This window comes from Salvelinus sp. IW2-2015, linkage group LG32 (genome assembly GCF_002910315.2).
Source record: "Salvelinus sp. IW2-2015 linkage group LG32, ASM291031v2, whole genome shotgun sequence".
Classification (NCBI taxonomy): Eukaryota; Metazoa; Chordata; class Actinopteri; order Salmoniformes; family Salmonidae; genus Salvelinus; species Salvelinus sp. IW2-2015.
This window is the reverse complement of record NC_036871.1, coordinates 24,202,533-24,228,984: the sequence shown is the minus strand read 5'-3', so window position 1 is coordinate 24,228,984 and position 26,452 is coordinate 24,202,533. Positions and strand designations below refer to the sequence as shown.

The following is a 26,452-nucleotide window of genomic DNA, read 5'->3' as shown; positions in this document are numbered from 1 at the left end:
ATCAGTGACATACCAGAGTCACCTGTCTGTTTCCCCAGCATTCCCAGGAGATCTGCATCCGTGTTGAGAACCTCAGACAGATCCACTAGAGGTTCTTCAGAGGGCTCTGTGGATGAGAAGACAGACAGTCAGGAACCACAGCATGGATCAATGGACAAGAGTGCGTGTGTGTGTGAGCGTGCGAGCATGTGTGTGTGTGTGTGAGTGTCTGTGTCTCTATGTGTATCTGTGTAATACATACGAGGTCCTGGTGGTCTGGTGGGTCTGGACGTGCCCGAGGTCACACTGAGGAGGGGGTCCGAGGAGGGGTCCAGGAAGCTGGTGGTGGATTGCTTCCTGTCCCTCTGGGGCGCGGCTCCGGCCCTTGCTTGGCCCTCCTCCATTAGGCCAGACTCCACCGCCTGCTGCCTGCTCTGCTTGCTCTTATCCAGCAGGTCCTTACCGAAGAACGCCTCCTAGACAACACAACATGGGTCAATTCTCCATAGACCCACCATACTTCAGGATAACTGTCAACCTTTGATATCTCCCACCTTTTATCAAGAGACACAGAAACATGATCCATCCCTTCTGTTCTCATTTCTTCTTTTTTTAATATGCTATGCAAAACAAAGTTGACAAGGAGACGCATTGAGGCAAACACTTCTGCTGCTTTTGCCACTAGTCGTGTCAGTGGACTCTCTCTCTCTACCAGTGTAGATGGATCCACGTCGCTATCTCCCCATCAGCAATGTCTTATCTCTCCAGCGGATGGACACATGACTGCTGCAGCCAAACCACTGTGCTGGGACATTAAAAGCCTAGCTTACCATTTAAATAATTAATCCAATGTGCTCCTCTGTGTTGGGTGTCGGGACCCTTTAGGTTTTACTTGGTCTCTGGGCCTGGCCCTCCTGCTGTGGAGTACAGACCAGCAGTGACAGATGCCCATGGCTTAATGCACCTCCTCACATCTCATCTGTTTCGGGCCAACACAAGGTGACATAGAGCTCAGGGTTTGAGACGAGAGACGAAGGGAGGGAGAGAGATAAATAGAGAGTGAGGGAGAGAGAGAGGAACTCACGGCGCCCCCAACGCCTTCCCTCCCCAACCACCCCCACTCCCCAACAAATGGCACTTACCTTTCCTACTAGCACTGACTTTGCTGATTAATACTTTGAGGGAAAATGTTCTTGATACGTTTGTGATATGTTGTCTCACCTAGCTATCTTAAAACGAATGCACTTATTGTAAGTCGCTCGGAAGAAGACTGTCTGCTAAATAACAAAACATTTATGTAAACGTAATGCATCGATTCCCAACCCAAACCGAGGTCATTTGGAGAGGAAGAGTAGTAGAGGATGTAAAGCTATCCACTCAGGGCCTGTAGGCATTCTCTCCTACTTTAAGAAAGCACAAAGACGGGGCTGCCGTCTCCAATGGTTCATCTTTAAGTTGTTGCCAGGCAGTATGCCGAGTATTATCTGTATTCTCAGGCCTCCCATTGGGTGAGATAACTACTTTTTATGTAAATGCAACATGACGTTCCAGGCTGTCAGGGTGCTACTGCATCTATGAATGGTTGCCTCGATTTTTAAATACAGAAAATGGTGGACATTTGGATTGGCAGCTTATTCAGACAATTATTTATCTGCATATGGAGGATCCTTAGATGTTTTTTGCAGCAAGACAGCCTCTACTCCAAACACTTTGCCTACCAAATTTCCGTGTTGCCTGATTGTAACGTTATAATTATGCCAGGAAATCATGGATGCACATATTCCCTCAGTTCTAAAAACAACAAGACATCTTCCAAATCACATAAACCCTGAGACAAATGTCGGAGTCATAATGTAGATGTGGGACTGACTTGCAGGTAGGTGGGAAAGGCCTCCTCTAGCTTGGTTTTCTTCTTCCTGTAGCGTTTCTTGATCTTCTCTGGGGCCTCCAGCCCAGGGGGAGTCTGTTCCAAAGGGGTGTCAGGCAGCACCTCTCCCCAGCCTGCAGTAGGGGCAGAACATTTGGATCAGAATCTTGTCCTTAAAAATATAGAATCTGTTTATTAGGTTTATGTATTCTACAAGAAAACAAAAATCACTAGCACCAATGATTAAAACAGGAGTCATTTTTCTCTTTGTACAACAGAGGTAGAAATAGGATGTTCAGGCAAAAGCAATCGAAGATGCATTGGACTTGGGTAGATGAGTTGTGTGAAAACTGACCCTCCTCCTTTCCTGTGGGGGGTTCAGAAACAGAGCCAGAGGAATCCTTCCTGCTCAGGGATTGTTTGGCCTTGCCTGGGCCCTGACCTGGACGGCTCCGCTGGCGCACCATGAAGCCACCGATGCCTGAGAAAGAGATATTCAACAATGAACCAACACAACTAACAATCACTCCATACTCTCCAACTGCTCAGTGAAAATCTTATAAACAAATTGGGGGAGATAAGATTGCTGGTTCCTAGCAAGTAAAATATCCAAATTGTCATAGGGAACTTTTATTAGAATGCTACTGATCTCGGTTTAATTTGGAAATTGGTGTTGGGAGGACAACGAACACGTGGGTCTTCTTCTTGGTGGTTTAATAAAGCACGGCTCAATGCTTTTCACTAGATAGGGAAACATCTTTAATCCAGACTACAGAAAACACCATTTATAACCCCCGGAATGAGCCCTCTTTCTTTCTTTGCTTCCAAGGCCTTGTCTTGTCATCCCTGAGCTTGGCTAGCTGTGCGGCACGTACTGCACCATTTCACGCTCCAGAGGAGCTGTCTCCTCCAATCAGGTGCCCTACCCGGCCGGTACGGCTTCCTCTTCCTCTTCTTGCTGTCGTCGGCCCCCTTGGACTTGTCTTCTGCTGGCTCTCGCTCCGGGCTCGAGTCAGACTTCCCCTCGCAGTCCAGAGAGAGGTCCGTCTCTGCGAGTGAGTGAATGAGTGAGAGGTGATGAGCAGACAGACAAGGGGCAGTACCCAGCAGTCTGCAGACTGGACCAACAGACACCCCCTGCCCCCAAGCAACAGCACCCAGGGTCAATTCAATTTCAACTCCAGTCATCTTCAAGAGATTAACCTAATTGAACTTCTGGATTTTTCCATTTTGGGAATTTACCTCATAATTAAGTGCACCCCCAACTCTACCCCACCACCTATTCGTCTGCTGTCAAGAGTCATGTGAATTTGAGAATGTGAAGGACTATTGCCATTTCAGAGGAAAGGTGCTTCTTAATCCAGGACTAGTGTTAATTTGTGTACAGGAAACTGGTCCATAGTGTTTTCTGACAAGCTTGTTGTATTTAAAGTCAGGCCCCTCTGGTTACATTCTCAAGACAATCAATGACAATGTCTAAACTGCATATGTTTTGTAAAAGTGCCTTATTTATTGTTTTGTTTTTGCTGTATACTGAGCTGGGGGTAAGATCCATTAAACTATTGTGAAAAAAAATCAATAAAGTCAAGCACCTCTGTGGTCCTCCATGTCCTCGTCCCGGGAGTGTTCTGACAGCAGGTCCAGGGGGGCCTGAAGCACTGCTACACTATTCTGGTTGATGATCTTCAGCTTCAGCTTGGGCTTGGGTTTCCTACGCCGCGACGCAGGGGCCGACAGGCTCTGGAGCTGACACCGGCCCGACTCCGTCAGACACACACCGTCCTGAGTGTACGTTCTCGCCAAGTCTGAAAGGCACAAGCACACACATCTCACACGGTTATGGTAATGTATGATGGCCCTAGATGAACTGGAATGAATGAATGTACTGGATTGTCCAAGTTGATTGAAAGTCGTTTTCAAGATATGTAACCTTTGCATCATATGATGCTGTGTTTGCATCATACAGTGATGATTTCTGTATTTTGAAAGTTACATATCTTGAAAACTTGATTGCTGACAAGCAAAATATGTTGGGTCTATGTCAACAATGGACCAATAAAACAAATACCAAAAGATAGTTTTTGGGTGGAGTTTTCCTTTAAGTTGAAGAGTTAAAAGGCCACTCTGAGATGAAGATCTCTCAATCGACAAGAAATGTCTAGAAYAAATATCTAAAAATACAAAAGGCAGACAGACGTATGTTCTTCTTACCCATTTCTTTAGCCTTTGTGACAACTTGCGTCATAACTGCCGGCTCAATGGAGTCTCTGGCCTTGGACACTAGTGCTGTTGATGCAGTGGAGGGACACAAAAGCCAATGATTAATTGGCTGCAGCCTGCAAGGCTCAGATACAGTAGCAAGGTTTCAGAAGGCTATACTCTAGGTAGTAGTCCTTACCCTTGGAGGTCTTGTGGACACGGCACATGGTGCAGTCAAAGCTGCTGTCTGCTGCTTTCTCCACGTCCTCTTCCGCATGGAGACCCTGGCAGGAACCATGGATCCATCTATGGGAGAGGAAGAAGAGGGAGAAGAGGTTGGGGTTACGACAGAGGGACAACGGGGTTGGGGTTAAGGGTACCATAAAGGGGCAGGGGGAGAAGGGAGTTGGGGTTAAGGGTACCATAAAGTGGCATGGGGAGAAGGGAGTTGGGGTTAAGGGTACCATAAAGGGTTGGGGCAGAAGGGAGTTGGGGTTAAGGGTACCATAAAGGGCCAGGAGGAGAAGGGGGTTGGGTTAAGGTACCATAAAGGGCTGGAGTAGAAGGGGTTGGGGTTAAGGGTACCATAAAGGGCAAGAGGGAAAGGGGGTGTGGGGTTAAGGTACCATAAGGAAAAGGGGCAGGAGGAGAAGGGTGTTGGGGTTAAGGTACCATAAAGGTTGGGTAAAAAGGGAGTTGGGGTAAGGGTACCATAAAGGGGCAGGGAGAAGGGGTTGGGGTTAAGGGTACCATAAAGGGGCAGAGGAGAAGGGGGTTGGGGTTAAGGGTACCATAAAGGGGCAGGGAGGAAGGGGGTTTGGGTTAAGGGTACCATAAAGTGGCAGGGAGGAAGGGGTTTGGGTTAAGGGTACCATAAAGGGGCAAGGGGAGGAAGGGGTTTGGGTTAAGGGTACCATAAAGTGGCAGGGGAGGAAGGGGGTTTGGGTTAAGGGTACCATAAAGGGGCAGGGGAGGAAGGGGGCTGGGGTTAAGGGTACCATAAAGGGGCAGGGCTAGAAGGGTTGGGGTTAAGGGTACCATGAAGGGGCTGTAAGTCTCTGATGTGACAGACTGCACTTCACATGAAATGGTGGTTAACATGTCAATAATAATATAATAATAAGATAATAATAATAAAGACATTTGGCTGGTTGGAGAGGAGCCCACCTGTCGCATTGGCGGCACTGCACCACAATCTCGCCCTCGCTGTAGTCCTGGAGACAGAAGGGGCACGTTGCCAGGCTGGCACAGGGGGCGCACTGGGTGTAATTATTCTGCCACTCACACCTCCGGCCTGGCGAGGTGGCACCACACTGAGTACAGGACACACACCTGCAGGAGGGCACAGGAGAGGGAGTGAGGACAGGTGTCAATGAAGAGCTGAGTAGTACATTCAGGTGGTTGTACACTAAGTACAGGGCATTGAGAAATAACAACTCAATCAGTCATGGAGAAAAAGGAAAGGTTTTTCTGTGTGAGGGGACGGCAAATAATCAAGTTTTGTTACTGGTACTTTGACTTTTCACTTACATCTACAAATATTGATGTTATACTATATAGGCAATAGGGGGCCATTTGGGACACAGCCATGTTATAATAATAGGAAGAGGTTGAAGGCAAGCTACACACCATTTGCACTTCCAGCTGTCCTTGGGAACATTCTGCAGCGGAGGGTCCAGGCAGTAGGTGTGGTAGCTGATGTCACAGTCGTCACACAGCAGCAGACGGCCCGGGTCGGTGGCCTGGCCGCACGCTTCACACACCGTACACTCCAGACAGCGCCAGCCTTTATTCAACAACACCTTGGTAATCTGGGATGAGGAGAGGACAGGATCAGATGGGTTGTGTGAGGATATTGGCAAAAGTCCACATTGCGTGCGCTTGTCTCAGTAAAACAGTCCTATAGTAATGGACATTGATATATCGCTGTCCAGCTGAGCTACACTAAAGAGTTTTGTTTGCAGTAATTGGCAGCATTAAGATAGAAGGATAGAAGCAACTTGAGCCGAGCGTCATCTGATTACAGAGTTAACATGGCCCGTTTAATCCAGCTGACACTCACACACACTGAATCAGTCATATCCAGGTTAAAATCTAGGCTACACAATTCAAAGGATTTGAAATCAGTAGACAATTAACCCTGAGCCCAATCATAACTGGAGTTCCCATGTTTCCTGTTCTTATGTAGTATCAATCTTCAGGAAGACCTCAGAGTGGCTCTGCCACTGTAAGGGATGGGGGCCTTACCTTGATGCCAACACAGAATGGGTGGTAGCACTGCCCACACTGGGCACAGGCCAGGAGACGACCCTCAGCACCCAGACCAAAACTCCCACACACCACACACATGTCCTGAGAGGGAAACAAATGGAGTTTACATACAATAATAGAGATTCAAAGTTCCACTGTACTAGGGTAAGAGGGAATAATTGAATGATTGTTAAAGGTACAGTGAATGTATAAATTGTGTACGAATACACATGCCCACCTGTTTCAATGTGAAACTGTCGTTGCTGGAGAATATGACCACAGTGTTATGCATGGCATTCTCCTCTTCTTCCTTTACCTGGTATGGTGATTCCATGGAGGTCACCTGCATGTTATGAAGCATGATGCACACATTCACAGTCAGTATGGATTGAGGAGGATTGTGTCCCGGTATGAGAAAAATGATCCTCTGATTTCTTYCCAATAATACAGGGGTATAGCCTACATCTCCATAGGGCTTAATTATAGGGTATGTCCTAACATTTGATTGTCTCACAGCACGTGAAGACGACAGCATCACAAGACAACGCCAAGATATAACTATTGATTAGCATTAGACTGCGACACTAATGCTGTGTCAATACCCTTTGCTATTGAGTAACATGCCCACTGGGAGGACTGTGTTTTTATGTTGCAGTCTTTACAGCTAGAAAATAATCTGGTCTGTTTACAATACACACCAGGGAACCTAGGACACTAATGGATAAGGGGTAAATAAAACAGTGCTTTGCCTACCAATTCATTGTAATGAATTAGTGTCAACTAAAGTGATCAGGTTGGTTGGTGTTGGTGACATAGCCTACCCCCGGGTTGACTGTGGGACTGGCTCCGTTCTTCCCCCTGGCTCGGCCCCGCCCTCCTCTGCCCGACAGCCCCGCCCCTCTGGGCCGCCTCCTCCCAGGGAAGCCTGACCCTCGACCCTGCAGACAGAGAGAAACACACACACACACCTTAGTACTCCTTCTTAACTAACACACACACAAAGAGAAAACACACACACACATACTCACACACAGCACACGGAGAGAAACGCACACAATTGCACAGATCGCGCTCAGTCTCACACAGAAACACACGCGCGCGTCCTGGCTTGCTAGACCTGAGCGATGAAGTCAGCTTAATTAAAAAGTCTGCCATAGAGAACCTTTCCTACAGCCCACTGTGTAGCTGTGAGGCTGCTGGCATCTAGTGAGATAAGACTGTAAAACAGGAAGAACAGCTCGGTCTACTTCCACAGAGGTAATGACATTTCCCCTCCAGTGTTGTTTGCTTGGATGGTAGGTAGTAGAAGGTTGCTAGTGCAAGCAAAGCCTACGCACAGACAAGAAATTGTTTGTTTGGCAAAAGTCCAAACCTAAAAAAATATTAGAATCGCCTTTCATTCAAGGTACAAATCATAAATTGATGCAGGGGGAAAAGCAGTAATTTCTGATTCAGGAGAGAAGAAAATGTATTCAACTAGGACTACTCTACATTCTAGAACTGTTCAGAGCATAGGCTGTCCAGTGGTGACAACACAAAACCCATTTAATCAAATAAGCCCTGTTGACGTTTTGATCTTTCTCAGGCCTCTCTCTCTCCTGCAACATTCTGTGAGGCAGCCTTTCTAACACAAAAGAGTCCAGGCTCTCTGTCGAGGCTCTCTGTCGAGGCTGTCGACGGAGGGCCTCTAATGTTATTCTGGCCATTTGAGCTCCATTATGCTGTCAACACATTTCCGGTGCTGGTGGCTGGTTGGGCCTAATCACGACTGTCAAACTGGGGTCTACTTTCCATGAATCTCCCCCCACCATCCAAATCTCTCCTCCGATCACCCCATTTAGCTCCAGACCAGTCCCTCCCAGCCCCCCAGCCATCTGACGTCCTGATTGACACACAGTATGGTGCCATTTAACCTGCCCTGGACCCCTGCTAAGACCCAGCAATTACCACCTCACTTAGAGCCAGAGCTTGTGACGCTAATGTCACCATGGCGACAGATTGCAGTATCCACTTGGGCAGGCCCACACAGCCCACTTAATAAAATCCCCATCTCCACCCTGTCCCAAACTTACCCACAAATGTATGAATCAAACAAAACAACAAACAAACTAAGAAACAAACACAGATTAAACCTTCCGCCTTAGGCTTCAAACGTAGGCCAAGCTATAGCACCATGCTTTGGGTTAATGTTACATGTGCAAAGCTTAGCAAGGGATTGTCTCTGGCGGATAAAAGTTAGGTATTTTGCCATTAAGGGGGAGTTGTATTAAGCTACTATAGGTTCACATCCACCATTCCCCTATTAGCCTCTCACTGTGAATTCACCAGTCTCTTCTCCTCTGGTGAAGCATTGATAGGTGAATGATGGATGATTAATGATTAATGACGAAAGTTCATCATTAAGATAGTGACATCAATCATCACTCCGCCAGTGCACTTCACAAAGCCTAAGCGGTAAACAGGGGGCTGCCGTGGCATGGCCCTGTGGTGGTTCTGGTGGTCTCCAGAGAGAGAGCCATGGTTCTTTACCACTCGGATGCTCCACCCGGGGCTACCGCAGCCGGAGGAGAGCTGCCTGGTATTTGAGACGTCCCACCCCTCTGGCTGGTCTGGGGACCAGGAGGGAGAGCTCACACTGCTATGGGGGCTCCCATGCCATGCGCCCTAAGGTAAAGGTAGGGGGGGTCGGGTTGGGGGTGAGAGAGTGGGAGAGGGAAGGAAGGAGGGAAGGAAGAGGGCGACAAAATGCAGCAACTTAAAAACCAAGCCAGCGATGGTGTAAACATAAGAGACAGTGATGTTAAAGATGCAGTGAGTTTWAAAAAAGGCTAGTGGCTGAAGAAGCGTGCTGGGACAATTCAACACACCCCAAGTAAAAGCAGAGTTAATGATTCGGGGTGTAAAACCAGGATGATATGATGCACATGATGCTTTATATATTGAAGCCAATCCTAGAGATCTCATGCATATAAGTTGAGGCATGATTGGAGGGAGACATTCAGACAGCATTTGCATGGGTTAAGCAGAATTGTGTTAGTCGGCACAGCAACCTTGAGTTCACACAGCACAGCAGCATTCGCCAAGGTAACAGCACCGTGTAACAGCAGCAGGAGGAGGAGCAAGAGACCTCAGCATCCTCTCGCCATGGCAACTCCGTGTCACTGCCTCACTCATACCACTGGCTTTTTGACAAAACAACGCCTGGTTACGTCAGGCAGCACGACTGACAGAGCATGCCTCCTCGAGACAGAAGCATGCTAGACTTGAAGACACTAAATCTGACTGTACACAAGATTGTACTGTATTAAAATTTCCACATTAGATATCCTCCAGGCCTGAACTAACAAATTAGTCTAAGTCTACACCCACCGTTTATTTAAGAAATAGGATATATCTGGAGAGAAAAACACAATGTTTCAAAGCTTAACTCTCCTCAGTCTCAGAATCATCCATAATATATCATAGCCATGGGTGTGATTAATATCCCAGTTCTAAACACATACGATTTGTCCCAACCTGCATACAGTGTCTCTGACTAGTGGCTTGATGAAAGTGGAATGTGCTTAACAGAACCCTAATGAAAGGCATTCAAGGGAGAATGCACAAGACATGTACTAGGATTTCCATGGAGAGGGCACACTAGTCTAGGACAGGTGCAATTGAATTCTTGATGTTATACTGTAGGCTTGTATATAGGCTATATGGATCTATAAAAAGTAGTGTGCTATTACTGTTTATGTATGTTGGCAGTGTGTTCCTATAGGGCTGTGGGGCAGTGCGTGTGTCTGGGTGTGTACGCGCAGTGTGGGTCAGAATGAGCAGACAAAGTGAGAGAAAGTATGGTAGATTATGTAGAGGGGGGGGGGGGGGGGGTAAAGTGTGTGAAGGGTCTTGATGAGGGTGTTTGCATATGGCCTAAGGAATACAACTCTATAAGCATTCTCATTCTGCACAGTGTGACTTTTAGAGTCCAACAGACCAAGTGAAAACTGAGGGGAAAGGGTGAGAACGGCCTTGATCTCTGCTGATGATACAGTTATACGTCAAACGCAACAGACACAATGGTTCTCAACTGCCACCACTGGCAAGTTCTCCGGGTTAAGTGTTCTCTGCAGCTGCAACACTGAGTCAAGTTACCACTCTGGGGCAGAGCATTCAGAATGCTTCTCCACCTCTCATCATCAGATACGTACACTCACCCACACAATGACCAAACAGAGGATCAAAGGCATAAAACAATTACTCTAGGGTTTTCAACCCGGGATTATACATGCTTTTTGACAATATAATAAATACAGACCTATGTAATACATAAATAAGTAATACATAATTAAATAAATAAGCAAATAAGAGATTCTAAAAGAGATGCTGTAGCTCTGGGATACCGCATGATTACCCTTGAAATACTAAGAATAACACACCCACCACCCACCCAGCACCACCAATGTCTTACCTGCTTCACCCTGGGTCTGCCTGGGGAGAACTTCCTCTTGGAGATGGCTGGCTTGCCCATGCCAATCTTAGGGGTGAGTGGTATGAGGGTGGTGGAGGAGAAGCTSCTGCCGTTTTCCCCCAGGGTAGGGTGGGGTTGGTGGGGCTGGGGAGGCTGCCTGGGAGAGGGACCCCTGTTTCTAGGGGAGGAGTGGGTAGGGGAGGCAGCCATCTCTGCCAGTCTTTCCATAGATGTCTTGTAGGGCTTATCATTGATGGGGGGGCTGAGGCGGGAAAGGTTAGGCTTGCTCTCAGTCTCAGGGGTGGTGTCCATCTCTTCCAAGGCACAGGCCACCGTCGAAACCCCATCAGTCAGAATCCCAGACATTTGTTTCTCCCTCCAAGCCTCCTTCGCTGCAGTCTCCAGACCTGAAGGACCTTCAACCTGTTCCACTTCTGAAGGCTCAGAGGCTGAGGCCTCCATGGGTTCTTCCTTGATGGTTACGGATGCAGTACTAGGTTCTTTGGTGGTGGTGGTGGTGGGTGGGGTCAAGGCCTTGATGTTCTCTGTGCTGGGTCTGGGTTTGACCACCCTCTTTTCAGAAGAGGGGTCTGTGTTTGCTGACTTGGTCATTCCTGTTGTCATATCCTGTGGCTGCTCTGGCTCTGCTAGAGTCTGGGTTGGCAGATGTATGGGCTGCTCAGGCTCCTGCTTGTTCAACCTGGGAGACTCAGGACTCTCTTTTGAAGTGATCAGGGTATCTGCTGCTGGTTGCATTTCTGAGAAAGTAAACAGAGATCACAACACAGGTCAATATAATGTAATCATGGAAACCAATCAATGATAAACCAGAATGGATGCACAATACAGGCTAATTTAACACTAATATGTCAAGCAACAGAAGTTGCCTAAACTAAGCTGGTGTAGGGCCTATTCAAAAATGACTACCAATTATTGTGAGGAAGTGGAAATAGAAGTACAGGAAGAACTATACATTGAAAGTAAAGCTAATATTTGGCTATAGTAATGGATTACGGTGGTGGTGAGACCTACCTGTATGTAATTGGCCCCGGTCCTTGTTGACAGACACCTCAGTCTCTTGCTCCACCCCCTCAACAGCAGCAGCTTCCACTGACACACCTAGGAGAGAAGAAGGGAATGAGAAAAACCAAGCTGCCATCATCGACTGTTCATATGGCCAGACTCAGCCTGTTACATAACTACAGATTATCTGGGAAAGATTAGAGTCATAATTTTCATCTCAGGATATGGACATAATTAAACATTAATGGAATGAAAATGAAAAAGTGGGTGACAGAGCGAGAAAGAGCAAAGTGAGAGCGAGAGAGAGGCGCGAGTGAGAGGTGAGAGTGAGGTGAGAGTGAAATAAATAAATAAATATTAGAGGGGGCCAATACAGGTGGAAATATTATGATGCCCAGCAGGCTTATTGGCAGTGAAATTAGTCAGTTTATTAAACATTTTGTATTAAACCCTCTTTTCCTGCCAACTTCGTGATATCCAATTTCAATCCAATTACTATCTTGTCTCATTGCTGCAACTCCCCAACGTGTTCGGGAGAGGCGAAGGTTGAGTCATGCGTCCTCCGAAACATTACCCGCCAAACCGCYATTCTTAACACCCACCAGCTTAACCCGGAAGCCAGCAGCACAAATGTGACAGAGGAAAAACTGTTTAATTGACGACTGAAGTCAGCCTGTAGGTGCTCAGCCTGCCACAAAGAGTCGCTAGAGCGCGATGAGCCAAGTGTAGTCCCCCCCGGCCAAACCCGGGCCAATTGTGTGCCGCCCTATGGGACTCCCGGTAGCGGCCGGTTGTAACACAGCCTGGGATCGAATCTGGGTCCGAAGTGGCGSCTCAAGCACTGCGATGAAGTGTCTTAGACCGCTGCACCACCCGGGAGGCATGGAATGAGTCAGTTTTAACGGTGCATTATTTCAAATCACACCCTAAGTCCCAACAGCCAAAGTGGCATAGCTTTTGATTTGTAAATCCAAACCTAGCTAGCAGCCTTTGATTACGGTGGCTGTCCCTCGCTCACACACTAAACCGAACCACTGAGACTGGCATATTTCCAGCCAAGTGCCCCACAAGCAGTGGAGGCTACTGAGGGGAGGACGGCACATAATGATGGCTGGAATGGAGTCAATGGAATGGTATTAAACACATCAAATGTGGTATCCATGTAGTTGATACCATTCCATTGACTCCATTCCAGCCATTAATATGAGCCGTCCTCCCATCAGCAGCCTCCATTGCCACAAAGTAACCAAATAATCCATTACTAAATAATGAATCTGTCACATAAAAATACCAAATTTTCTCATGGCAAAGACATCGATCTAGGCCAACACTGGGTAGGAAGACTTTATTAACTCAATATTAGCGGAGGTTAACGGTCCTGAGCTGCAGGCTATTAAACACTTCAGGTGAGCTACCGCACACTTCAAGTCAACTGTGGAGAACAGACCTTGTGGTGCACACACACAAGGCAAGCAATTTTGGCCCAATCAAGCAACGTAGTATTCTATGGACTGTGTTGCAYAAAAATTATTTGTCATTGCATTCTTGAACATTCTCCGGTAGCTCCTCACATCTATCTTGAGAATTCATGATGGCAACTTGGCACAATGAACTACAAACACTTTTCCCAACTTCCCATGTTGTTACTATTATCCAAACGTAGGCCATGTGAGCATTTCTGCTGGCTGGGGAAGGGCTAGGAATAACCATGACAAACGGCTACATATCAGGGCTCTGAGCTAGAGTTGTCGTCAGGKCAGAAAATTCGAGCCCGGGCTTATCCAACCCCGGTGAGCTTAAGCCTGAGCCCAAGCCTGGTCCGACACAGAAATGTAATGAGCCCGAACCCGAAAAAAATCCTGATTACTAGAAAACAACGTATTGATTTAAACTGGTGTTGAGAACAAGGTTTCAGAGGCTGGCAGCAGAGGCAGGCAGCAGCGTAGACGAGGAAACAGCCCTAGTCTTAGAAAAGCGAGGAGAGAGGGAAAACTCACATTAGGCCTAGTTATGATCAACTGAACAAAGAACATATTGGAATAAATTAGGCTAATGCAATTGAAGGCATGTATCAAATTGTTGTTTACTAAAACTCCCAAAGTCATATCCAAGCTTAATAATCAATTTAAAGCAATAGCCATGTGTTGTAAACTTGATAATTTCGGGCACCATTTTGATTGGGACAACGCCATCACGCTGCTCTGAGTATAAGATAAGCATGGGGACTCACTTCATTAATCAATCAATGTCAGATTTTATTTTCACTGAATCTCCATTTGGCAACAATTTTTCTTAGGCTGGGAAAATGTTAGCTAAGTTGAGGTGAGTGCTCATGATCATATTTAGTCTAGTTTGAGCAGTACTGATTAGCACATTTTGATAGCATGTTATGTAGCTTATAGGAAAATGTCAGCCAAAACTATCTTTTGGTATTTGTTAAATTAATCCATTGTTGATATAGTCCCAAAATGTTTTGCATTTTGGCATTAAAAGCCTGTGACTTGTCTGATAATCAATTCATGTGATTTTGTTTCACTGAATCTCCATCTATATTTGGTTAATTGATCTCTGGCTGGGAAAGTGACGGTGGTAGTCCCTCCACATTGTAAAACTGTTGCTCTGCTAGCCGCCACTCACCGCCTGACCCACGAGCACTGCACAATGCAGAGGACAGTAACACAGTGAACAAAATCAAACTCCTGTTGCAAATATTAGTTTAGTTTAATTCACTAATAATAAGGCTTGTGTCGATGAGCCCGGACATGCATGCAATAAGTTAGCTAGCTAGCTAGCCAAGTAGATAGCTATGTGACCTGTTAGCAAAGATTACAATAACTAACCTATTCATCTGTGGTGTTGCTAGCTAACTGTATTAGCTACATCGTGGGGTATTGGCTGTAGATTTGTGAGATTTGTTTTGTTCTTTATTTCATTTTCAATAAATTAGCTAAAATGTAGCTACTTAAGAACCTTCRTGCAAGTTTATGGACCAAGAAAGCTGTAGATCAGTACGTGTTAGTGGTGCGCGGGTCAGCTGTTTGTTCCCCCACACCAGCCACAATTGCTAAATAACCCATCCGCAACCACCCGACAAAGGGAAAATCGTCATCTCTGCTTCTTTTGCAGAGCAAAGACGTTTAGGGACCGGAGAGAAAATGCAATAACAAAAAAATTATAAACTGGAAACATTTTTTGGTGTAAAATTTCCTCCGGTTGAAAGGAAATAGAAAGCTGTGAAAATGAACCAACATGTTTCTGATAAGATGTCATGTCGGGTTGGATGCATATTTTATGTGCTTGAAATCAGTGGCGGTCAGTGTAGGTGCACACAGGTCGAGAGACAAATTTGACAGACAGACAGCGACACATGGACGTAGGATGTAATAAATGGACGTTTAATAAATATTTTTCAACAGAATCAGAGGAATGAATACACCTCTGATAACGCGTAAACACACAGCCACGATGTATTCCTTCTCACATCCATGCGCTCTCCTCCGCTCACTTCTTCCCTTCGCTTGTGGACTTCAATGCTATACTAGATACAATCTCTGATCCTTTGATTAGGTGGACWATGTCAGTTAATGCTGCAAAGAAAAAGCCAAATCTCAGACTGGCCAATAAAAAAGAAAATATTAAAAAGGGCAAAATAACACAGACACTGGACAGAGGAACACTACCTAGAAGGCCAGCATCCCGAAATTGCCTCTTCTCTCTTGATGTTGAGACTGGTGTTTTGCGGGTACTATTTAATGAAGCTGCCAGTTGAGGACTTGTGAGGGGTCTGTTTCTCAAACTAGACACTAATGTACTTGTCCTCTTGCTCAGTTGTGCACCGGGGCCTCCCACTCCTCTTTCTACTCTGGTTAGAGACAGTTTGAGCTGTTCTGTGAAGGGAGTAGTACACAGCGTTTTATGAGATCTTCAGTTTCTTGGCAATTTCTCGCATGGAATAGCCTTTATTTCTCATAACAAGAATAGACTGACGAGTTTCAGAAGAAAGTACTTTGTTTCTGGCCCTTTTGAGCCTGTAATTGAACCCACAAATGCTGATGCTCCAGATACTCAACTAGTCTAAAGGCCCGTTTTATTGCTTCTTTAATCAGAACAACAGTTTTCAGCTCTGCTAACATAATTGCAAAAGGGTTTTCTAATAATCAATTAGCCTTTTAAAATTGATAAACTTGAATTAGCTAACACAACGTGCCATTGGAACATAGGAATGATGGTTGCTGATAATGGGCCTCTGTACGCCTATGTAGATATTAAAAAAAAAAAATATTACAGCTACAATAGTAATTTACAACATTAACAATGTCTACACCGTATTTCTGATCAATTTGGTGTTATTTTAATGGACAAAAAAAATAGCTTTTCTTTCAAAAACAAGGACATTTCTAAGTGACCCCAAACTTTTGAACGGTAGTGTATTTCTCCACTCCTGTTCCCGAGTCAAAATGTACATCTGGTGTAGAATTTTAGTGCAGGAAATTCTTAATACTGTAGGAGTTAATATTAAACGGAGAGGTTCACCAGTTTTGAATGTTATATGGCTTTTGTAAATCTCTGAGTGATGTTCTATCGATTTCCTGGATCATTTCATGTGTTCACGTGAAAGTTATTGGCGTTCAAGCAGGCAGAAATCCTTCCGGTGTGACGTATTTGTATTTATTAGGCAGCAGCTACTCTTCCTAGCACTGTGATAAAGTTGCTCTCGCTACATTGAAGTTAATAGGAATACGACTTTTAGATCACGAAAACGTCTATAATATATGTCAGATTTCAATACTAGCCGATGTCATAACTCGGGAGGATGTCTTCTCTCAAATGAGCCATTTATCATATTTTTGCAATTCATCCCAAAGGTGTTCGATGGGGTTGAGGCAAGGGCTCTGTGCAAGCCAGTCGAGTTCCTCCACACCGATGTCGACAAAACCATTTCTGTATGGACCTCGCTTTGCACACGGGGGCATTCTCAAGCTAAAACAGCAAAGAGCCGTCCACCAAACTGTTGCCACYAAGTTGAAAGCACAGAATGGTAATTGTATGTTGTATAATTAAGATTTCCCTTCACTGGAACGAATGGTTCTAGCCTSAACTATGAAAAACAGCTCCAGACCATTATTCCTCCTCCAGCAAACTTTACAGTTGGCACTATGCATTGGGGCAGGTAGCGTTCTCCTGGCATCCACCAAACACAGATTTGTCCGTCGGACTGCCAGATGGTGAAGCGTGATTCATCACTCTAGAGAATGCATTTACACTACTCCAGAGTCCAATTGCGGTGAGCTTTACACAACTCCAGCCGACGCTTGGCATTGCGCATAGTGATATTAGACTTGTGTGCGGTTGCTCGGCCATAGAAACCCATTTCATGAAGCTCCTGACGAACAATTTTTGAGCTGACGTTGCTTCCAGAGGCAGTTTAGAACCCGTTCTGTGAGCTTGTGTGGCCTACAACTTCGATGCCTGAGTCTTTGTTGCTCCTAGACGTTTCCACATCACAATAACAGCACTTACAGTTGACTGGGGCAGATTTAGCAGGGCAGAAATCTTACGAACTGACTTGTTGGAAAGGTGGAATCCAATGACCGTGCCACGTTGAAAGTCACTGAGCCTCTTTAGTAAGGCCATTCTACTGCCAATGTCTATGGAGATTACATGGCACTGTGCTTGATTTTATACACCTGTCAGCAATGGGTGTGGCTGAAATAGCCAAATTCACTAATTTGAAGGGGTGTCCACATACCTTTGTACATATAGAGTATGTATAGGGGTAAGGTGACTAGGCAACAGAATATAAGATAAACAGAGTAGCAGCAGCTTGTATGTGAGTGGGTTTACGTGTGTAGTCAGTGTGAATGTATGTGCAAATTATGTGTAACTGAGCAGATGATGGAGGGAGTGTGTGTGTGAAGGGCTCTGAGAGAAAGCGCAAAACAAAAATAAAAGGTCAATAAAGATACAAGGTAAACTCAGTCCGTGTAGCTATTTTGTTAGCTATTTATCCGTTTTTTATTTAACCTTTATTTAACTAGGCAAGTCAGTTGAGAACAAAGGCTCTCCAGAGGGTAGTGAGGTCTGCACAACGCATCACCGGGGGCAAACTACCTGCTCTCCAGGACACCTACACCACCCGATGTCACAGGAAGGCCATAAAGATCATCAAGGACAACAACCACCCGAGACACTGCCTGTCCACCCCGCTATCATACAGAAGGCGAGGTCAGTACAGGTGCATCAAAGCTGGGACAGAGAGACTGAAAAACAGCTTCTATCTCAAGGCCATCAGACTGTTAAATAGCCACCACTAACACTGAGTGGCTGCTGCCAACATACTGACTCAACTCCAGCCCCTTTAACAATGGAAAAATTGATGGGAAAATGTATCACTAGCCACTTTAAACAATGCCACTTTATATAATGTTTACATACCCTACATTACTCATCTCATATGTATATACTGTACTCTATACCATCTACTGCATCTTGCCTATGCCGTTCTGTACCATCACTCATCCATATATTTGTATGTACATATTCTTCATTCCTTTACACTTGTGTGTATAAGGTAGTAGTTGTGAAATTGTCAGGTTAGATTACTTGTTAGATTTTACTGCATAGTCGGAACTAGAAGCACAAGCATTTCGCTACACTCACATTAACATCTGCTAACCATGTGTATGTGACAAATAACATTTGATTTGATTTGAAATGATTATTTACAATGACGGCCTACCAAAAGGCCTCCTGCGGGGACGAGGGCTGTGATTAAAAATCTTAATAAAAATATAGGACAAAACACACATCACGACAAGAGAGACAACACTACATAAAGAGAGACCTATTGCTTGGGGATAGAAGCTGTTCAAGAGGCTGTTGGTGCCAGACTTGATGCACCGGTACCACTTGCTTTTTCGGAAGCAAAGAGAATAGTCTATGGCTTGGGTGGTTGGAGTTTATAACAATTGTACTGTTCTTCCTACCACACCACACCTGATATAGATGTTCTGGATGGCAGGGAGCTCGGCCCCAGTGATGTACTGGGCTGTCCGCACCACCTACTGTAGAGCCATGCGATCGAGGGAGGTGCTATTGCAATAACAGGCAGTGATGCAGCCAGCCAAACTGCTCTCAACGGTAGAGCTGTAGAACTTTGAGGATTTGAGGGCCGATGCCAAACCTTTTCAACCTCCTGGGGGTGAGGAGGAGCTGTCGCGGCTTCTTCACGTCTGTGCATGTGTGTTTGGACCATTTTAAGTCTTTAGTGATTTGTACACCGAGGAACTTGAAGCTCTCGACCTGCTCCACTGCAGCCCAGTCGATGTGGATGAGGGCGTGCTCGCCCCCCCCCGTTTCCTGTAGACCACCATCAGCTGCTTGGTCTTATTGACGTTGAGGGAGAGGTTGTTGTTTTGGCACCACACTACCAGGTCACTGAAGTCCTCCCTGAAAGCTGACTCATCGTTGCCAGTGATCAGGCATACCACTTTCGTGTCGTCAGCAAACTTGATGGTGTTGGAGTCGTACGAGGCTACGCAGTCATGGGTGAACAAGGAGTACAGGAGGGGACTAAGCAAACACCCCTSTGGGGCCCCTGTGTTGCGGGTCAGTGTGGCCGAGGTGATTGAGATTGCATCATCTATGGATCTGTTGGGGTGGTATGCAAATTGGAGTGGGTCTAGGGTGGCTGGGATGGTGGAGTAAATATGTGCCATAACCAGCTTCATGATTACAGAAGTGAGTGCTACTGGGCAGTAGTCATTGTGGCATGAAGCCTTAGAGTTCTTGGGAACAGGAATCATGGTGGTCATCTTAAAACATGTGGGTATTACAGGCTGGGACAAGGAGAGGTTGAACATTACCATATATATGTCTGCCAGCTGTTCTGTGCATGCTATGAGAATGTGCCCTGGAATACCTTTGGGCCCTGCGGCCTTGCAGGTGTTGACCTGACTAAAAGACCTTTCTCACTTCTGCCTTGGCGAGCGAGATCACCCAATCCTCTGGGTCGGTGACGATTTCACACCCGGCACGATGTAGTTGTTGTCAAAGCGTGCATAAAATGCATTGAGTTTGTCTGGTAGAGAGGCATCGTTGGGCAGACTGTAGCCCCTGCCAAATGCGGCGGGCGTCAGAGCCTGTGGTATGATTTCACCTTATTCCAATATTGTCCTTTTGCTCATTTGATGTCTCTGAGGAGGTCATAGCGAGACTTCTTGTACTTATTCCTGTCCTCGGCCATAGCCTCAGGGTTGTCTGCGATAGCTCTGTGTGCAGTAGCCCTGTCCTTCAGTTTAGCGCCAACCTCTGTGTTAATCCAGGGTTTTTGATTGGGGAAGCAGCGAACCCTCACCGTGGGGACAACGCCGCCGATAAATTTTCTACTGAAGCCGGTGACGGAGGTGGTTAGCTGGTCAATGCTAGCTTGGTGGCTGCATATGAAACACGCCAGGGTCCAACGTTAACATTTTTTTCTCACTGGCCCAAATAGAATTTCTACTGGCCCGGACATGGTGTTGTTCTTAAATGCATTGGGGTCATGCAGAGCCTATAGGTTGGCATGCTCTCTCTCWATATATATTCAGCTATTAATAGGCTACGTTTGGATAGGTATGTATTAAAAAGAAGTATATGTCTTGTATGTCTTCCATTTCCTAATAACTGTCTCTTATACACATCTAGATGTGTATAAGAGACAGGTGCATGTGTGTTTGGACTATTTTAAGTCTTTAGTGATTTGTACACCGAGGAACTTGAAGCTCTCGACCTGCTCGTGGGTGAACAAGGAGTACAGGCTGTCTCTTATACACATCTAGATGTGTATAAGAGACGTGATTTGTACACCGAGGAACTTGAAGCTCTCGACCTGCTCCACTGCAGCCCAGTCGATGTGGATGAGGGCGTGCTCGCCCCCCCCCGTTTCCTGTAGACCACCATCAGCTGCTTGGTCTTATTGACGTTGAGGGAGAGGTTGTTGTTTTGGCACCACACTACCAGGTCACTGAAGAGAGAGATGGACAAAAACAAAGCTTTCTTTCAAAAACAAGAACATTTCTAAGTGACCCCAAAACTTTTGAACGTAGTGTATTTCTCCACTTCCGTTCCGAGTCAAAATGTACACTGGTGTAGATTAGGCAGGAAATTCTAATTACTGTAGGTTTAATATTAAACGGCAGAGGTTCAACAGTTTTGAATGTTATATGGCTTTTTTGTAAATCCTTCTGAAGTGATGTTCTAGTCGATTTCCTGGATCATCTTCATGTGTTCACTGTGAAAGTTATGGCGTTCAAGGCAGCAGAAATGCCTTGCCGTGTGACGTATTTGTATCTGATTAAGGCAAGCAGCTAACTCCTTCCTATCACTGTATTAAAGTTGCTCGTCCGCTTACAATTGAAGTAATAGGAATACGACTTTAGATCACGAAAAACGTCTAAATATATTCAGAAATTTCAAACTGCTCGAGCATAACTCGGGAGGGATTCTTCCTCCATGAGCATTTATCATATTTTTGCAATCAGCATTCCCAAGGTGTTCGATGGGTTGAAGCAAAGGGCTTCTTGCAAAGCCTCGAGTTCCTCCACACCGAGTCGACAAAACCATCTGGTATGGACCTCGCTTTGCACAACGGGGGCGATTCCTCAAAGCTAAAAACAGCAAGAGCGTCCCACCAACCGTTGCCCACGAAGTTGAAAGCACAGAATGGTAATGTCATTTGTATAATTAAGATTTCCCTCACTGGAAACGAATGGTGTCTAGCCTCAACTATGAAAAACAGCTTCCAAGACCATTAATTCCCTCTCCAGCAAAACTTACAGTTGGCACTATGCATTGGGCGGTGGCTCCTGGCATCCACCAAACACAGATTGTCCGTCGGACTGCCAGTATGGTGAGCCGTGGAATTTCTTCACTGCTAGATGAAGTGCATTGTAACACTACTCCAGAGTCCAATTGCGGTGGAAGCTTTAATCACAACAGCCGACGGCTTGGCAAAATTGCGCATAGGAATTAGACTTGTGTGCGGTTGCTCGGCCATAGAAAAACCCATTTCATGAACTCCTGACCGAACAATTTTTGAGCTGAACTTGCCTTCCAGAAGGCAGTTTTAGAACCCGTCTGTGAGCTGTGTGGCTACAACTTCGGATGCCTTGAGTCTTCGTTGCTCCTCAGACTTTTCCACAGTCACAATACAGCACTAACAGTGACTGGGGCAAGAATTAGCAGGGCAGGAAATCTTACGAACTGACTGTTGGAAAGGGGAATCTGCAATGACGGTGCCACGTTGAAAGTCACTGAGCCCTTTAGTAAGGCCCATTCTTACTGCAATGTCTAATGGAGTTACATGCAACTTGCTGCTGGATTTTATGACACTTCAAGCAATGGATGTGGCTGAAAATAGCTCAAATTCGCCTAATTGAAGGGGTGTCCACATACTTTGTAATACGAGTATGTGATAGGGTAAGGTTGACTAGGCAAACAGAATAAAGATAAACAGAAGTAGCAGCAGCTTGTATGTGAGTGGGTTTACGTGTGTAGTCCAGTGTGAATGATGTGCAAATTATGTCTAAACGTGAGCAGGATGATGGAGGAGTGTGTGTGTGAAGGCTTCTGAGAGAAAGCGAAAACAAAACATAAAAAGGTCAATAAAGATACAAGGTAACTCAGTCCGTGTAGCCTATTTTGTTACGCTATTACCCGTTTTTATTTAACCTTTAATTTAACTAGGCAAGTTCAAGTTGAGGAACAAGACGGCCCTCTCCAGAAGGGTAGTGAGGTCTGCACAAACGCTACAGGGGCAACTAAACCTGCTCTCCAGGACAACCTAAACCCGATGTCACGGATGCCATAAGATTCAATCAAGGAACAGACAACCACCCGAGACACTGCTGGTCCACCCCGCTATTCATAACAGAAGGCGAGGTCAAGTACAGGTGCATCCAAAAGCCTGGACAGAGAAGATGAAAAACAGCTGTTCCTATTCAAGGCCATCAGACTGTTTAAAGTAGCCACCACGTAAACAGCTGAGGTGGCTCCCTGCACACTGAAACTCAACTCCAGCCCTCTTTTAAACAATGAAAATTGATGGAAATGTATCACTAGCACTTAACCATGCACTATAATAATGTTTACATACCAATATCATCTCATATGAATACTACCTATAACATCTGCTGCTAGCGGTCGTAACCATCAATCATATTTGTATGTAAATCTTCCTTCTTACACTGTGTGTATAGGTGTACGGTTGTGGAAATTTCAGGTTTAGATGACTTGTTAGATTTACTGCATAGTCCCGGAACTAGAAAGCACAAGCATTCGCTACACTCCACATTAACATCTGCTAATCCATGTGTATGTGGAGAAAATAACATGTTGATTTGAAATGATTTATTTACAATGAACGGCCTACCAAAAGGCCTCCCGGGGACGAGGGCTGTGATTAAAATCTTAATAAAAATTAGGACAAAACACACTCACGACAATGAGGAGACAACACTAACATAAAGAAGACGACCTATTGCTTGGGATAGAAAGCTTGTCAGATGAAAGGCTGTTTGGTGCCAGACTTGATGCACCGGTACCCACTTTGCTTTTCGGAAGCAAAGAGAATTAGTCCCTATGGCTTGGTGGGTTGGAGTTTATAACAATTGTGATCTGTTTCTTTCCTACCACCGACACTGAACATTAAGATGTGTCTTGGATGCAAAGGGGACTCGCCCAGTGATGTACTGCTGTCCCGCGACCACCTACTGTAGAAGCCATGCGATCTCGAGGGAGGTGCTTATTGCAATAACAGGCAGTGATCAGCCAGTCCAAGACCGCTGCTTCAACGGTAAAGAGCTGTTAGAACTTTGAGGAATTTGAGGGGCCGATGCCGAAACCTTTCCAACCTCCTGGGGGGTGAAAGTGAGGATCTTGTCGCGGCGTTCCTTCACGTCGTGCCTGTTGTGGTTGACTATTTTTTAAGTTCTTTAGTGATTGTTAAAACCTGACAACTTGAAGCTCTCCGACTGCTCCACTGCAGCCCAGTCGATGTGGAGAGGGCGTCTCCCCCTCCTCGTTTCCCTGTAGACCACCATCAGCTGCTGGTCCTTAATTGGACGTTTGAGGGAGAGGTTCGTTGTCTTTGCGCACCAACCCACCTAAACCAGGTCACTGAAGTCCTCCCGAAAAGCTCTTTCATCGTTGCCCAGTGATCAAGGCAGTACCACTTTCGTGTCGTCAGCAAACTGTATGGTGTTGGAGTCGGTACGAGCTAGCAAGTCCATGGTGAACAAGGAGTAAACAGGAGGGAACTAGAGCAAAACACCCCTGTGGGGCCCCTGTGTTGCGGCAGTGTGGCCCGAGTGACTGAGATTGGCATCATCTAGTGGATCTGTGGGTGGGTAGCAAATGGAAGTGGGTCTAAGGGTGGCTGGGATGGTCGGAGTAAATTGTGCATAACCAGCTTCAAATGGATCTAAGAAGTGAGTGGCTACTGGGTCAGTAGTTCATTGTGGCATGAAATGCCCTTCGAGTTCTTGGGACGAGGAATCATGGTGGTAAATCTTAAAACATCGTGGGTCAATTACAGCGGAAAGGAGAGGTTTGACATTACCATATATATTCTGCCAGCTGTCTGTGCATGCCTATGAGAAATGTTGCCCCCTGGGAAATACTTTGGGCCCTGCCGGCCTTGCAGGTGTTGACCTGACTAAAAGGTCCTTTCCTCAAACTTCTTGCCTTGGCCGACGAGATCACCATCCTCTGGTCGGTGACGATTTCACACCCGGCAACGATGTAGTTTTGTCAAAGCGGTGCAATAAAATGCAATTGATGTGTCTTGGTAGAGAGGCCATCGTTGGCAGACTCGTAGCCCCTGCCCCAATGCGGCGGGCGTCAGAGCCTGTGTATGCTTCAGCTATTCCAATATTGTCCTTCTTTGCCTCATTTGATGTCTCTGAGGAGGCATAGCGAACTTCTTGTCTTATTCCTGTCTCGCCATTAGCCTCAGGGTTGTCCTGCGATAGCTCCTGTGGCAGTAGCCCTGTCCTTCAAGTGTTAGCGCCAAACCTCTGTCGTTAATCCAGCGGGTATTTTTGATTGGGGATAGCAAGCGAACCCCGAGACCGTGGGGACAAGCTGCCGCGATAAATTTCTAACTGAAGCCGGTGACGGAGGTGGTTAGCTGGTCCAATGCTCAGCTTGTGGCTGCAAAATATTGAAACACGCACAGGGTCCAACGTTAACATTTTTTGTTCTCACTGCCCCAAATGATCTACGGCCCGGACCTGGTGTTGTTCTAAAATTGCATTGGGGTCCAAATGCAGCGCCTATAGGTGGCCAGCTTTCTCTCTATATATATCAGCTATTAATAGGCCTACGTTTGGATAGGTATGTATTAAAAAAAAGTATAGTTGTATGTCTTCCATTTCTAATAATTGCTCCAACAGTTTGATTCTTCAACAACCTGCTTACCTATGCAGATTAAGTCTTCCCCCAGCCTGTGCAGGTCTAATTTGTTTTCTGCGTGTCCTTGACAGCTCTTTGGTCCCTTGGCCATAGGAGTTTTGAGTGGTGGAACTGTTTGAGGTTTGGGACAGGTGTCTTTTATCACTGAATAACAAGCCCAGGTCCATTTAAACGGTAACGATGTGGAGCAAGGCAGCTCTCTTACAAGGAAGAAGTTACATCGTCTGTGAGAGCCAGAAAATCTTGCTTGTGTTTGTAGGTGACCAAAATACTTATTTTCCACCATAATTTGCAAATCAAATATAAAAAATCTACCAATGTGATTTTTCTGGATTTTTTTTCTCATTTTGTTGGTCAATAGTTGAGTCCCATGATGAATTACAGGCCTCCTCATCTTTTTAAGTGGGAGACTTGCACAATGGTGGCGTGACTAAATACTTTTTTTGCCCCGTAGGACTTGCAAATTCTATTTCTCTCCCTCCGTGTAAAGAAATTAGACTGCAACCACAGCCCAACAACACACACCGGGTACCAAGAGCAAGAACAGAAAGAAGAATGCAACCAGCAGTGTTCCCTGTCATCGCTCACTTTTGTTATTGACAGGCCGCCTGTGCTATCAATAGATCTCTAGAAAATGCCATTCGTTCATTCTAGTGGGAGAGAGCTCCGCAGACTTTTCTGACTAGCGAATTGAAAAGTAAGCTACTAATTTAAGTGGGAAAAGTAACCTCTGCTGAAAATGAGTCAATCGCTGTATAGCCGACAGCCGGCGCTTTGGGAAAACTCTGCTGTCTATCATTAAGAGTCATGATAAGCCTGCTGTTATGTCGGAATTAAAATGGATTTTGTGGGGAGTTTGTATCATTTTGATTTACACAACATGCCTACCACTTTATTATTGTGAAACCAAACAAGAAATTAAACTAAAATAAATCAGAAAACTTGAGCGTTCAATCATAACTAATTCACCCCCCAATGGTGCAATACTTTGTAGAGCCACTTTTTGGAGCAATTACAGCTTCAAGTCTCTTTGGGGTATGTCTCTATAAGCTTGGCACATCTAGACACTGGATTTTTCCCATTCTCAAGGCAAAACTGCTCCAGCTCCTTCAAGTTGGATGGGTTACGTCTGGTGTACAGAAATATTAAGTCATAACACAGATTCTCAATTGGAATTGAGGTCTGGCTTGATTAGGCCATTCCAAGACTGTTTCCCCTAAATCAACTCA

General features: G+C 45.6%; 1 protein-coding gene across 1 annotated transcript in view; it reads right to left on the bottom strand.

The window, feature by feature from the left end:
• The window catches only part of LOC111956861 (histone-lysine N-methyltransferase 2C-like), a 77,560-nt gene that overhangs the window by 14,592 nt on the left and 36,516 nt on the right, over positions 1 to 26,452 (bottom strand). Inside the window, 16 exon segments of the mRNA XM_070436564.1 lie at positions 14 to 106; positions 242 to 455; positions 1,850 to 1,980; positions 2,202 to 2,327; positions 2,773 to 2,895; positions 3,439 to 3,651; positions 4,058 to 4,132; positions 4,245 to 4,351; positions 5,213 to 5,377; positions 5,675 to 5,856; positions 6,293 to 6,397; positions 6,534 to 6,638; positions 7,117 to 7,233; positions 8,825 to 8,959; positions 10,749 to 11,506; positions 11,781 to 11,867. Coding sequence (XP_070292665.1) covers positions 14 to 106; positions 242 to 455; positions 1,850 to 1,980; positions 2,202 to 2,327; positions 2,773 to 2,895; positions 3,439 to 3,651; positions 4,058 to 4,132; positions 4,245 to 4,351; positions 5,213 to 5,377; positions 5,675 to 5,856; positions 6,293 to 6,397; positions 6,534 to 6,638; positions 7,117 to 7,233; positions 8,825 to 8,959; positions 10,749 to 11,506; positions 11,781 to 11,867 — 2,736 coding nt within the window.